The sequence below is a fragment of the Orycteropus afer genome, unplaced genomic scaffold (assembly GCF_000298275.1).
Source record: "Orycteropus afer afer isolate SDZICR_OR568_19922 unplaced genomic scaffold, OryAfe1.0 scaffold00246, whole genome shotgun sequence".
NCBI lineage: Eukaryota > Metazoa > Chordata > Mammalia > Tubulidentata > Orycteropodidae > Orycteropus > Orycteropus afer.
In genome coordinates this window covers 3,102,241-3,117,500 of record NW_006921833.1, presented here as the reverse complement: position 1 = coordinate 3,117,500, position 15,260 = coordinate 3,102,241, and the positions used below count along the sequence as shown (strand labels likewise).

The 15,260-nt window shown below is 39.0% G+C and overlaps 1 protein-coding gene across 1 annotated transcript in view; it reads right to left on the bottom strand.

Annotated features, from left to right (window-relative positions):
• ATP10D (ATPase phospholipid transporting 10D (putative)) overlaps positions 1-15,260 on the bottom strand; it is a 96,621-nt gene that overhangs the window by 40,433 nt on the left and 40,928 nt on the right. The window contains exons 9-12 of the mRNA XM_007949444.1: positions 12,682-12,920; positions 6,954-7,142; positions 3,190-3,799; positions 2,447-2,553 (exon numbers count right to left, since the gene is read on the bottom strand). Coding sequence (XP_007947635.1) covers positions 2,447-2,553; positions 3,190-3,799; positions 6,954-7,142; positions 12,682-12,920 — 1,145 coding nt within the window. The remainder of the gene's footprint in view (positions 1-2,446; positions 2,554-3,189; positions 3,800-6,953; positions 7,143-12,681; positions 12,921-15,260) is intronic.

Here is a 15,260-nt window from a genome sequence, read left to right as displayed (position 1 = left end):
ACTGGTGTCTGTGCAAGATTAGCCTCAGCTGAATCTATCGTTGGTCTAGAGTATACTCCTGTTCACTGACCCCTATCTGATCCTCTCAGGTGTTTACGTGTTTATCTGTAGCCTGGTGTTTGGTGTTAATGGCAATGCAGTATTGTGGACACATTGGTTGGTGTTAGCATCTGTCATCTATCTTTTATGTGCACAATTCGGTGTCCTCCCATTTCCTAATCTTATCATGGTGGTCACAGATCCTTTCTGTATATTCCTCCCCCTACCCATGTCAGCATGTGGGCCCCAACTAACCCAAAATCAATCCCTCCCATTCTCTCCCCATCCCAGTTACCTACAAAGTGAGTTCCCTTTCCCAAGGAAACCCTTCTTTTCTTTTTACAGTAATGGGCTCATACAGTACTTGTATTTCACTGGTCTATATTTTTATAAGGGCCAGATCATGATCATGTCACTGAAAGATCAGAGCATCTGTTCTATCTTAAACTTTCCATTCTTTCTGAAACTAGGTACATTAGGCAGGTTGATCTTCCATGCAGTGAACTGATTGTCTTGGGGTCTTTAATAGAGCCCATTCTCCCTAAAGGAAACTCTTAAGAACTAGAATTTGGGGGGGGGGGGGCGGGCAATGAAAAAGCTCTACCTTGATTTTCAATCCCAGCAACCGTCTTCAATTTAGCTTTCCAAACAGCCCTGTACTTTGGAAATTATTGAATTATTAACAACAGTGATCCTTTGATCTGTATGTATATCATTGTCTTCTCTACTAGTTAGAATTCAGAACAGAGGAGAGAAAATTGATACTCTAACTTCTGAAACACCATAAATCAACTTGAGGACTCAGAAACAGAGACAGGGAGAAAGAGACAGCAGTGTGGGAGATGTAAAGAAGAGGAAGACAGGTGTCTGGAGTAACTTCTTTGGGTCTTCTCCAGAATTTTTCTCATGTGGGCTGGTTGTTCTTTGTTTCTAAGTTTCAGTGTTGATTAAAATCTCTATTATAGTTTATAATTAACTTTCTTCCCTCCCCATAAGCATATGCTTCTCTTGCACTAGCCCTTACTAGACTCTCTTTCCTCTAAGCAAAACTTCCTCCTCCTTCCACTGTTTCCTGATTTATTTTGAAATGCAATGGGATAGTGTTTTGTACTGGTCCTAACTCCAGGTCTTTGCACATTTCATTATAATACTTTACTTTGTCTTCTCAAGCTGCCCTTCACAATCTTCGGTTCAGCTCTTTTATTTCATCATTTCTTCCACTTACTTTAGATACTCTACATTCAAGAGACAGTTTCAGAGTCTCTTCTGACTTCCATTTTGGTCTTTTCTTCCTTCCCTGTCTTTTTAATGACCTTTTGCTTCCTTCGTGTATGATGCCCTTGATGTCATCCCACAGCTCATCTGGTCTTCAGCTGGTGTTCAATGAATCAAATTCTTGAAATGGTCTCTAAATTCAGGTTGGATATACTTAAGGTTGTATTTTAGCTCTCATGGTCTTGTTTTACTTTGCTTCAGCTTCAACTTGAACTTGTATATGAGCAATTGGTGGTCTATTCCATAGTCAGCTCCTGGCCTTGCTCTGACTGATGATACTGAGCTTCTCCACTGTCTCTTTCCACAGATGTAGTCATTCTGATTCCTGTGTATTCCATCTGGTGAGGTCCATGAATATATATATATAGTTCCTGTTTATATTGTTGAGAGAGGTCATTAGCATCATAAAATTCTATCACGTGATCTCTGTAATAACATCTCTCAAATCATGTCTTTACAAGCTCTGTCTTCTTTCTTACTAAGTTTTTATTTAAAAAGAACACACTATGTTCCAAAGGAATATAATGGAGAATAGTCAATACTGAGATAATAGCATAGTAAATTTACCTGAATTTACAGGTAAAGACTCTTATGGGTACTTAGGAAAGACAAATCAAGAACTCATGAGAGGAAATTCGAGGCTGGTATCTGACCTCATTTTTCCAAAGTACCTTAATACTATAAGAAAAGGAGCAATTTTCTCAAAGCCCTTGGGAAAAGAAAGTAGAATCCAGGGATTTTTGTTCCCAGCTAAACTGCTGTTCCCATATATAGGCATTGTTGTTGTTGTTGTTATGTGCCGTCGAGTCAAACCCGACTCATAGCGACCCCTCCTTGGGTTTCCGAGGCAGTATCACTACAGAGGTAGGATTGCCCAACCTTCCTTCAGAGGGGTGGCTGGTGGGTTTGAACCGCCAGCCGTCTGGTTAGCAGGCAAGTGTCTTAGCCAATGAAACATGTAACTCAGAGACCATATTCATAGACATTCTCCTGAAGACCAACTCCAACACCAAGATATTGAATAAAGGACTTTCCCAGTGCCTAGATGAGGGTTTGATACACACTGATTTTCAGTAAATGATGGTCAAACAAGTGAAACAACAAAAACCACAGATGGACTAAGTGGTCTCACCTTCTTTGCGATACATAAAGTGCGGAGGCCTCGTTTGGCATAGTCATCCAAATGTTTCTGGGTTTTCTTCCTTATTGTCATCTGTTGCTTTTCCAGACTTGCCCCATCTGCAATAATTAACAAAACATCAGAATCCCCAGCAGTCTGCACTATTACACACATATCTTTTAAAAGAATGATAGTGTAACCCACAACAGACAAAAAAAGCTTTTCGTTTTGATTCACAAATGTGGATCTATAAAAGAGACCCCATCAGAATAAATATTTCCCTTATTACTTTTTCCTTGTGGAGAGGAAATTAACCAAGAACTTAATACACACACAGTTCCCACATCATTAATAACAATAACAATTGAGTAACAGTAACAATAAATGTTCGCTGTCATTTATTGAGCACTTACTATTTGCTAGGCACTTGGTCAAAGACTTGGCATACATTTTATATATTTAAACTTCTGATTTAAACCTCTCAAGAACCTATGAAACATGGAATATAATTTCCACTGAACAGAATATGAGCTAGGCAGAGAAGAGTTGGGTAACTTCATCAAGATCCAGCTAATGACAGTCACATTCGACCCCAGGTCTGTGCATCCCTAAAGCTTATATGCTTTTTCACCAAGTACTTCACAGCTGACTGATCCCCAAATACTTGCTTCTTTTCCTGTATGAAGCCACAGAGAATGGGCTTTGAATCTCAGAGCCCTTCACATCATTACCATCTCAGTTCTATGTGTACCTACCTGGTGAGGCCATGGATAGCAACTCCATAATTACAGAATCAGCACCCTTCGTGTACACTACAACTTGGTTGGAAAGGGGGTGCCGGACCACAACAGACATTCTTTTTCTTACTGAGTCAAAGGGCAATATGTGTAGGAGTTGAAATGTTAATGGTCCCAAAGCAGCAAAGTCCACCATGACCTGCTCAGGAGTCCTGGACCGTAAGGTGCATTGGTAAGCCTTGGCAGCATACACTAAAGCTGCTTCATCTGGGCTCTCAGCCTCATAACAGAGGCCCGAGGCCAAGGGCTCTCCAGGGAGAGAGTCCACCTTGCCATTGGTGATACCTGGGTCACTATTTTGTTTCTCTATTTCTTCATTGCAAGCTGAGTTACTAGAGCCCTGGAGACTCTTGTTCATCTGGGAGACTTCTTCCTCCACAGGTGAAGCCATTTTCATTCGACTAAAGAGAGACACTCTGTTCACAAAGGCATTTGGAACTCCGGAAGATGGCTCTTTCCCACTGGCAAGAGATGGTGAACTTGATCTTCGGACAGACAATCTCTGGAAGAGGTTTTTAATCTCTTCCAAGGACTTAATGGGCATTCCACTCAGTGATGAGAGTCTTATCTATGAAAGATAATTTATGAAGGTCTCAATAATACAGTCAAAAGCAGTGTAAAGCAACTTTGAAGTCAAACTGGGAAAAAACTAGATACACAAATACTTAAAATAGTCATAGAAAATATTTATAAAAATAAAAGCCAGAAGGTTGGTCGTTCAAACCCACCAGCCACTCCTTGGAAGGAAAATTGGGCAATCTACTTTCATAGTGATACTGCCTTGGAAACCTAGGGAGGGGTCGCTATGAGTAGGAGACAACTCGACGACACATAAAAACAACAACATGATTTTTAAATAGTCAGCAATTTTTCCTCCCCTTCTCTCCCATTCCTGGTAACCAACAAAGTAAATTCTCTTCCCTGTGTAAACCTTTCCTTGACTTTTTATAAGAACAGACTCATACAATATCTGTCCTTCTGTGATTGATTTATTTCATGACAAGTTCATCCACATTATGAGGTGATTCACAGATTCTTCATTACTGTTTAATGTTGCATTGTATTCCATCATGTATATGTACCATAGTTTGGTTATCCATATATGACTAAGATTATATATCCATAGATAGCTATGATTTTAAAAAAAGATCTGCTAATATCAATGACATTACTCTATAAACATTTAGGAAAGAAATTGATAGCAACTTCTGATATCAATTAGCATAAAATGCTCAGATTATTTGACCCAAAGAGAATACTTACAACAATTTTTCCTAAGGAAATAATTCAAATTTTAGAAAACCCATAATGTTTATTGTATGTGTCCCAATAAAAATAATTTTTAAATTATAAGAAAATTAAGTATTCAATAATAAAATAGAAACATTTTCTAATGTTGTATATTTTTAAATAAAGTTTACAAAGAATATGGGACAACACTGAAAAGGCTATAAAAACAATGTGAGCAATATAAGAATAAGTAAAAATGATTATATGAAATAATACTGGAAGAAAGTAAATCAAAAGTTAACAAAATAAGATTTCCCCTTTCATTTCCCAACTTCTACAAAAGGTTGCAATTTGACTTAAAAAAAAAAAAAAAGCCAGAAAGCAAAAGTAGCTTAAGGAAGAAGAGTTATCAATGTCAGGATGTAGTTTTGATTTTCTATTTTTATAGAACTTTTTCTTTTTCTTCTAGATGTTAACTTTATTAGTGATTAAACTTAGAGTTTAGTACTAATTATGGAAGACTCATTAATTGAATCCTAAAATTTTCCCAATCAGAAATGTCCTAGGAATTACAAAAGTTTTATCCTAATACTAATTTTATAATAAGTATTATTTTGAAGTACACATGCTGATTGATTCTCAATCTTATTGCCATCTCTGATAAGAAGAATGAAATTCAATCTCAGATAAGGTTTCTGTATTCCATATGAATTCCAATTGGCATCTTATTCACTACTTTCCTATCACTGCCTTGAATTGTCATGAAACTTAGGCTTTTATATACCTTCAGAGATTTTTCTTTCAAACAATAGAAATTTCACTAGGGATAAGGCAACCCACTGCCAAAATCCACTGCCATCAAGTTGATTCTGACTCACAGTGATCCACATTGTGTTTCCAAGGCTGTAAATCTTTATGGCTCGGAAGGAAGGTTGGGCAATCCTACTTCCGTAGTGATACTGCCTCGGAAACCCAAGGAGGGGTCGCTATGAGTCAGGGCTGACTCGACGGCATATAACAACAACAACAACAAATCTTTATGGTAGTAGACTGCATCTTCCTTCCATAGAGCAATTGGTGGGTTTGAACCACTAACCTAGTTAGCAACAGAATGTGTTACTATACCACCAGAGTGCCTTAGAAATTTCACTGGAGATAAGGCAATAGTATTCCTTAAGCAAAAGGCACCAAGAGTTGTTTACTTTGGAAATGGATGTATGAGAATACAGTCATTCCTCAGTATCCATGGACCCCACTGGACACCAAAATTCACAGATGTTCAAGTCCCTTACATACAATGGCAATGTATTAGCATGTAACCTATGCACATCCTTGCATATATTTTAATTCATCTCTAGATTACTTACAATACCTAATACAATGTAACTGCTATATAAATAGCACTTTACACTTCCTCTTAGCCTTTGAGGGACAGTCCTGACCACTTAATTGCTTTTCAGAAGCCATTTTTTTTTCCCTTAATATTTCAGATGCATGATTGTTTGAATCCATGGATATAGAATTCATGGATAATAAGGAAGACTGACAGTAATCACTTTTCAAAGAGCAATTTTATTGTTAAAACCTTGTAAAACTACAGTTTCCAATCAAATGAACCTTAACTGGGAGGAAATTATTTTTGTACTAAAGTTGATCACCTCTGAAGTTGACAAAATAAAATGATCTCATGGAAGATTAAAATTTAATTGGATTGTGCTAGAAATTGAATTTAGGTGGATGTGTCCATGGGCCTGGGGGATCGTTATAAATGAGGAAGCCACCACAGCAAGCAGAAACCACCAGTTTCTGAAACAAGTTTTTCTCCTTAGTTGGAAATGAATTCTAAACCACGAACATGCTTTAAAATCTGGCATTTTGGGAAGCTGCCGAAGCTTGGTCTATTCTAGGTGCAAAACTAAACCAATTGGTACATGAGAAAAAGACTCAGTTAAGTATAATCATGATAATTCTTAAGAACAAGGTGGGGGGGAGAGATAAAATATATATATCTAAATGAAACCACTACTTTATATTTTACTTTATATGTACTTGACACAGTACATGCTGTTTTTTGGCCCCAGAAGTCCCAAAGAAAGCTCTAATTTGGTAGGGAAACCAAAGCAAAACGAACAAAGTGACATTCTACACAGACTACTCTCATCAGCTATCCTCCTAGAGGCAAAATGGTGTCATATTTCTGAGCCAGACTTTCTGAGTTCAAATCCCACTTCCTCAAATGCAACAAACTGGGAGTATGATCATGGGCAAGTTTTTTCACCTCATTTGTAAAACTGAAGCAGTAGAGTAATAGTATCTAATGCACAGGATTATTGGGAGGATTAAATATGCTAATTCAGGTAAAGCACTTAGAATACTGCAATAAATAATGAATAAATGTTACCTGGTGTTACTATTATTACCCACATAACAAGACCAGTACAAATACATTTAAACGCAAAGTTCACTTCTGGAAGCTTATCCTTGCTTGTTACCTTTTGTCGTGGCTGGTTAGGAGCAGAAACCACTACTGTGTTGCAAATTGCCAGTGCAATGAAGAAGTCCATAATGCATAAAATCTCCAGTGGAGGACCGTGGACAGTCACATCTGGTGAAGTAAAGAGCTGAGGTGTAATCTGACTAAACTTGTCCAAAAGCCTTGTGTCTGGTACCACATCTGTTTCCTGAAGATCCAATAGAACAAAGTGTTATTATAGTACCTGAAATTTAGAATTTTAAATCAATACAAGTAGTAGTATTCCATAACCCAAAACTATGAAGCATGAGATAGTCAATTTCATTTTCCTAAAAAAAGTAATGCATAAGCTATCATGAGAAGTTAGAATACAGAAATAAAAAATACTGTAATACAAATAAAATGGAAAACTCAAATACACAAATATCCACATTACAAAGCTCTGGTGGCATAATGCCTAAGGTATTTGACTGCTAACCAGAAGGCTGGCCTTTCAAACCCACCAGCCACTCTTCAGAAGGAAGATTGGGCAATCTACTTCCATAGAGATACCACCTTGGAAACCCAAGGCAGGGTTGCTATGAGTCTGACTGACTCAACAGCAGGGAGGTTTGTTTTTTTTTTTTTTTAAATCTTGATTATTATCCTTAAGGTAAATAGGAAATAGGAACAATACTATACACCAAAACCTAGCTGGGTGTGTGTTTTTTTATTTTGAAATATACTAAGTCAGAGATATATTTTACTGTGCTCAACATTCTACCTTGCCCACAGAGTCATCCAACAGCAATCAATGAGTGTCAGCTAACACGTAGTATGTAGGATGTAGTTGTTCTCCATTTTATGATCTGGAGGATTGTCCTTTATTTTGTGAAATGGAGAACTATGTAGTCCTCCTCCATTTTCACATAACACCAATTTTCACAAGATCCTTAGAACTTAATCATGTTGATAAATGAAGATGGGTGTATCATGACTTAATAATAGAGCAAGACACCCTAGGCAGGAGATGAAGTTTGGCATAGTAGATGTGATTTAGCTCCCTACCACTCCCCTAATTCCACCAGCACCCAAGATTTTTATTTCATTTCCTGCTGTCGTCTCCATTCCAATTTGAAGGTTTCATCTTTCTACCTCAACAATCTAGCTTAAGTATGGATACAAATGCCTTCTGCTGGCCCCTCAGATTCCTAAATACATGAACCTGAAGATAAAGGAGCCCTGGTAGCACAAGTGGTTAACTGCTCGACTGCTAATTGAAAGGTTGGCAGTACAAATCCACACAGCAGTTCTATGGGAGAAAGGCCTGGAGATCTGCTCACACAAAGATTACAGCCTTGAAAACCCTGTAAGGCAGTTCTACCCTGTAACATGGGGTCGCTATGAGTCAAAATTGACTCAATGGTACCTAAAAACAATAGAAGAAAAAAGACAAAGGCCAATAACCACATCACTGACAATTCCTCTTCCACACCAAGGTCCCTCATTAGGCTTTTAGTTCTGTGTTACTTCCTGCATCAAGTGCTGTCTGTTCCAAATAGCTTTACATCCCTTCTTACCTTGTGAAAACATATTCATTACTTTAATCCTAACTTGAGTTTTACTTCTTTGATGCAGCCTTGATCTCTCCTCATATCCTCAGAGTTGGTCATTCCCTTCCTTGTGCCTCACTATATTCAGGATTAGCTACTATTATCACATTTGGGGGAGCTCTGGTAACATAGTGCCTAGGGCACTTGACTGTTAACCAGAAGGCTGGTGGTCCAAACCCACCAGCCACTCCTCAGAAGAAAAGTTGGGCAATCTACTTCCATAGTAAAACCCAAGGTGGGGTCGCTATGAGTCAGATACAACTCGATGGCAAACAACAACAACAACATCACATTTTTAATAAAGGACTGCAATTATTTATTTATATGTCTGTCTTCTCTATCTAAAGCAAAACTGGAGAATATAGGGCATGTATTATTCATTTTATATGCCCAGTATCCAGTATTATGTCACTGTCTTCCATTAATCCATTAACTCATGCATTCATGCCATAAATATGATGCCAACGATCTCTCAAAGAAAGAGAAGTACATAAGACAGACAGGATCCTGGCTTGTATGGAATCCATATTCTAGCTGAGAAATATGTGAAATCTAAAACTAACCCATGAACAAATAAATAAGAAACTTCCAGATATAGACACAATTAACATTTTTGCTGTTAACTGAAAGGTTGGTGGTTCAAGTCCACCAGAAATGCCTTGGAAAAAAATGATGATCTACTTCTGCAATATTAGCCACTAAAAACCTTATGAAGCACAGTTCTACTATGATACACATGGGGTCACCATTCATCTGTATCAGCTCAATGGCAACTGACAACTTGATAAAAAAGATTGGGACAGAGAAAGACCAGAGGGAGACGAGGGAAAGTACTTCAGAATGGGTGCCAGGGAAGGCTTCACTAAGGAGGTGGCATCTGAGCTGAGGTCTCAATGACTGGAAGGAGATAGCCACACAAAGACCTAAGAGAAAAAGCATTTCAGGTAGAATGGACAGCATGCGGTTGAGTAAAAAAATCTAGAGGATCATCCAAAACACAAAGACTTCTGGCTTACAAAGTAAAGGTTTCTACTTGTAAAATAGGTAGTATCAACCTAGAACTCTTGGGCTTTGATGAAAATCTAACTCCCAAAGTCTAGCCTATCTTTGCCAGAAATCTGCCTAAGATTCTAGCTCTCTGGCTCTCAACTTGCCTCCCCATTTTACAATCTTACAATCTTCCATTTCTTACATATTACAGCTCTTAGTGGTGTTCTTAGCCTGGGCTCCATGAATGGGCTTTTGGGATTATGTATAAAATGTTTACAGATGTTCATTCTCAGGTCAAAGTATCTCTAGCTTTTTCAGTGTCATTTTTAGTCCCCCAAAAAGATAAAATCAACTTGTCTAGATTTACAGTGTGAGAGGGTCCACACTTCAAGGAGGATCATGACATCATGATCGCTCTATCCTGTATGTGCTGCTGTTGTTACGTGCCACTGGTTGCATGCTCTATCCTCTATCCTCTATCCTGTATGTGCTGCTGTTGTTACGTGCCACTGGTTGCATGCTCTATCCTCTATCCTCTATCCTGTATGTGCTGCTGTTGTTACATGCCACCCAACTCAGGGTGATCCCATGCACATTGGGATGGGACCATTGCGATACATAGATTTTCACTGATTGATTTTTTGGAAGTAGACCACCAGGCCTTTCTTTTTTGTTTGTCTTACTCAGAAAATTCTACTGATACTTGTTCAGTATTGTAGCAACACTGAAGCCTCCACTTAAGAAATGGCTACCTATTAAGTACATTAACCAGCTACTGAACCCAAGTCACCTATATGGAAAGCTAAAATTACACCACTGAACCTATACTGCTCCTCATCTTATGTATAGGGTGTAGTTTTGAAAAACATAAAACAACAAAAACCCCGAAGCATCCATATAATCATAATGAGCATAGAACATCACAGTATAGGGCAAGAGAGTGAAACTGACTGAATGGGAACACTGAGGACATTAAGCAGCTTCATTCAACAAACTTCAAGTATACCTTCTTAAGAATGGGTGTGCCAGACGGTGTGCTGGATGTTGAGGATTAAAGATGAGTAAGTTTTTGCTCTCAAAGAGCTAATGGTGTAATGTCACAGACAGAAACATGGCCAGTGGAGGGAAGGATACATAAACAGAGCTATGGAAGTTGAGAGAAGGGAATATCTGGGAAGTCTTTTCAGAAGACATGATATTTGAGGCAGTTCCTAAAGAAATAAATATTTCATCAGATTTGGTGGATAGAGGGAGGCCGTGAGGGGAGAATACAGGCTTTGTAGGGGAAATGACATAGATGAGGCACAAAACATGAAACTAAGAGGTAAATCATTTGCTTTTAGGGAGGCTTCATTCAAGAGAATGAGTAAGAAGGAGCTCTTGTGGCATAGTGCCTAAGGCATTTGACTACTAACCAGAAGGCTAGTGGTTCAAACCCACAAGCCACTCCTCAGAAGGAAGATTGGGCAAACAACTTCCATAGAAATATCACTTAAGAAACCCAAGGAGGAGTCACTATGAATTGGATATGACTCGATGGCAGTGAGTTTGGGTTTTGGTTCTGGTTTTTAATTCAAGAAGGTGTGAGGCTGGATCAGAAAACCAAGAGGTAGGGTGAAGCACAGGCCAGGCTGGTTCCCAATACCTAACTACCCAGGACTAGTGAGTTAACATGTGGTTAACTTTAGGTGGGTGGAACGTGTGAAAGATCAATAGTGCAACAAGTAAAAGGCTGAAGTATAAGAAAATTTCTTATAAATTCTGATACAGTCTTAGAATGAGTAGGGAGCTGGGGCTGTGTGCATTCCTTTCTTATTTCAGAAATCAGAAAGGCATTAAATCTCAGTATTTGAAATGGCTTGATGTGTGGCAAAGAGATGAGGAAACAGTATTCTATCTTATGTGCCAGAGATGGAAACGTAGTTGGGCTGAAATGACCATTCCATTGCTGCAATTGCACATTTGTTGGCAACTTTGAAAAGAGCCTGGAGACTCCCCCCAGGGGCTTCTCCAGAAAAACCACACCGCTGGGGTCTACTCATACCAAGTTTCCACTGGAAAAAATCATACAATAAATTCAATGTGGAACAAAGGTTCTCCAAAGCTAATTTATTCCTATCATGTCAGTCATTTCAGAAGTCACAAACCAGTTACTAGTGTCATAGCTGGTAAAACACACAAGTTAATGAAATGTGAAAGACAAATAAAGGAGATGCTTTATAGAATTAATTTTAAGTACAGCAAAACTTTTGATTTTTAACTCTTTTACACAACCACCTTTCCTTAGCTTACTGTTTTTCATATGGTCTTCTACAATTTCTGCTATAAAATGAACTTGTCAATGAGTATGACCAGATGGTTAGTTCCTGACACTTCCCCTAGTACTCAAACACACGTAACATTGACCTCTGAAATGGAAATATTAGAATATGCCCCTACAGGAGGTAAGAGTAGGGAGGAGGATATAAGCTTGGTGGGATTTAGAGGGAGGCTACAAAGAAATACAAAAGTCTTTGTTGTTGTTAGGTGCCATCGAGTCGGCTCTGACTCACAGCAACCCTATGTACAACAGAATGAAACACTGCCTGGTCCTGTGCCAGCCTCACCATCCCGGCTATACCAAAGCCCATCGTTGCAGCCATTGTGCCAATTCATCTCATTGAGGGCCTTCCCTTTTTTTGCTGACCCACCACTTTAAGAAGCATGATATCCTTCTCCAGCAAATGGTCTCAGAGGACACAAAAAGACCTTTGAATTTCCCTATCAATTAGACATACTTACCTGTCTATGAGATAACTTTGATAAGCTTTGCTGGTTTTGAGAGTTATCCCTAGACCGAGGTACCCCTCCTCAGGCTCAGACATGATTGCCCTGACAAGAAATATATATATATATATATATATATATATTTATATATTTATATATTTATATTTATATTTTTTTTTCAGAAATTATATGCTACATCTCAACATTGAATTATGTCCAAATATTAGGAAGTTGTGATTGTTTGTTTGAACTTCTAATTATGGGTAGCACACACACTGAGCAGCAATTAGTCTTTTCTGAGGTAGAAAAGACAACAGTGCTGGGTTCTATCATAATTATGAGGATGCTCTTTCATCATACATTGTGGATGTGCAAGAGTAATCATGCATTCACACTTACAATGGGGCTACTGAAAGCAGCCTGCCTGGAATGAGACACTTCACTGGGTCCATCTCCACTTCCTACAGCAAAACAGCTTCCAGAAAGATGATTTGAGGGTTTACTTCCCAAAGGCCCATTATGAGCTGTCCTGCAGCTGCGGGCCTTCAGTTTCGCCACATTGTTCAGAGAGCCACTGGGGGTGTCTGTAAAATCCTCATCTTCAGAGACAGCCTCCTGATAGGACTCTAACCTCTTAGCTGAGGGATAAAAATTACACCAGGTCATTACTTGAGAAGGAACATTTGCAAGTTGAATACGTCAGGCAGTTAAATAGATACTCCATAACATCTCTTCCCTCTACAAACCTGGCATCTAACCCTCTTTTCCCAAACTCTTCAATGAGCTTACCTCTTTGAAAATAAGAAATCCAATAGGAAATCTCTCTTTTCCCTCCATCATTAAATCTACCAACCTAACTGCACCTGTACCCAGATGCCTTCCCTACTCCTACTATGAATAAAGTTTCCTTGCTTCTTTCAAAGACCAAACCATTCACTTGTGATGTGGATTCCACCCCTCTTGCCCTTCTCAAGGACATCACTCTTACAGTTGTTGGATTTCCTTGACTAATTCCATTCCTCTCTCCTCATCTCATCACCTACACTGCTCTCTTCAAGGTCACCAGTGAGCTCCATGTTGCCAAATCCAATGATCTCATCTCTGTTCTTATCTTAGCAGTATCCAACTGGTTGGTTGACCATCTCTCCTTCTTGAAATGCCTCTTGTGGTTTTCTTGTGGTTGCTGTTTATCACATTTTTTTTCCTACCACATTTACCTAGTTTTCCTCTTACTTCAATAACTGGTTCTTCTTTGCCTCTTTTGCTATTGTTTTCTCTTCAGCCCCAAATATTGGAGAGCAACAGAGGCTCCTTCACCACCTACACACTCTTTCTTAGTGATCTTGTTGTTGTTGTTATGTGCTGTGGAGTCGGACCCAACTCATAGCAACCCCTCCTTGGGTTTCCGAGGCAGTATCACTATGGAAGTAGATTGCCCAACCTTCCTTCTGAGGAGTGGCTGGTGGGACTGAACCTCCAACCTTCTGGTTAGCAGTCAAGTGTCTTAGGCACTACACCACCAGAGCTCCCTTCTTAGTGATCTTACAAGGTCTCATTTCTTGATATACATGATCCACAAGTCTGTATCTTCAGCTCTGACATCTACTTGGAATCCAGACTCATATCTCAATCTCCACTTGACTGATACCTCCAACCTGATACCTAGAGGTTCTTCCAGGAAATATCTATCTACAAAGTTCACTCTCTTTCTTCCTTCCCATGTCACCTTGCAGTGAAGACTTCCCAGTTCTGATCACACTTTTTTTTACAGATTTTATCCCAGCATTCTCTATTCCCCTCCTCCCTATTTTATTTCACTCCATAACACTTACTGCCATTTACATAATGTATATATATATATATATTTTATTTTTAGAACCCTCCAATAGAATGTACACTCCAACAGGGTAGAGAATTTGGTCTTATTGTTCATGTGATATTCCCAGAGCAAAGAAATGGCTGATATCTACTAAATATATATTTGCTGAGAAGAAAAAATAGGTGTTATGAATGTAATATGGCAAAACAATAATTCTCTCCTTTCCCAAGCCCACACTTGTTCTTTCTTTGGCTTTCCCCATGTTTGTAAATAGCACTTTCATCTGTCTAGTTGCTTGATGTACAAATCTAGGATTTTCCTTAATTTCTCTCTTTTGCCATACTTCCATTTGCAAACAATCAGCACCACCTTCCACTATACCTCCAAATATGTCCCAAGTCCCTTCACTTCTCGCCATCTCCACTATCTTAGTCCAAGCAACCATCATCTCTCAACTGGACCAGTGCAATAGCCTCATAACTGGTCTCCTTGCCCCTCTGCATCACATTCCTCAAACAGTAGCTAGAGTGATCTTCCTAAAAGATAAAGCAGATCAGATCACTCCCTGCATAAAACTCTTCAGCGGCTCTCAAATCACACAGAATAAAATCTGAACTTCTTATCCTGACTTACATAACTCAAAAAAACCTAACCTCCGCTGGACGCTCTCACTTTCTTGTTCCTCCTTCTTCTACATTCCCACTAAAATGTAGCCTCACAGTCCTTTCTTTTCCTGGAAAATGCCAAGCTCATTCTAGACTGACGGCTTCTAAGCTTACTTCTCCCTCTGACTGGAAGACTCTGGCCCATGAACATCTCAAGATTTTTGTCATTCAGATTTAGGTTTATAATGTTTCCTTTAGACAGGCCTCACCTGACCATCCAAAGTAGCCATCCACTCATTCTATACTACATCAGCCTATTTTAGTTCCCTGAAAAGTACTTAACATGATTTGATAATTTTTGTGATTTAAAAAAAGAAAAATTAGGGAGGCGGGGCAAGATGGCGGACTAGGCAGAAGGATTGCACAGACCCTTTTCAACAAAGAAAAGGGAAAGCAATTAACACAGACACAGAAGATAATCTTGGACCCCTGAGCCTTGAAGGAAAGGATGCAGATTTGGACTAAACCCCAACTAGCAGAAGAATTTGCGTGAA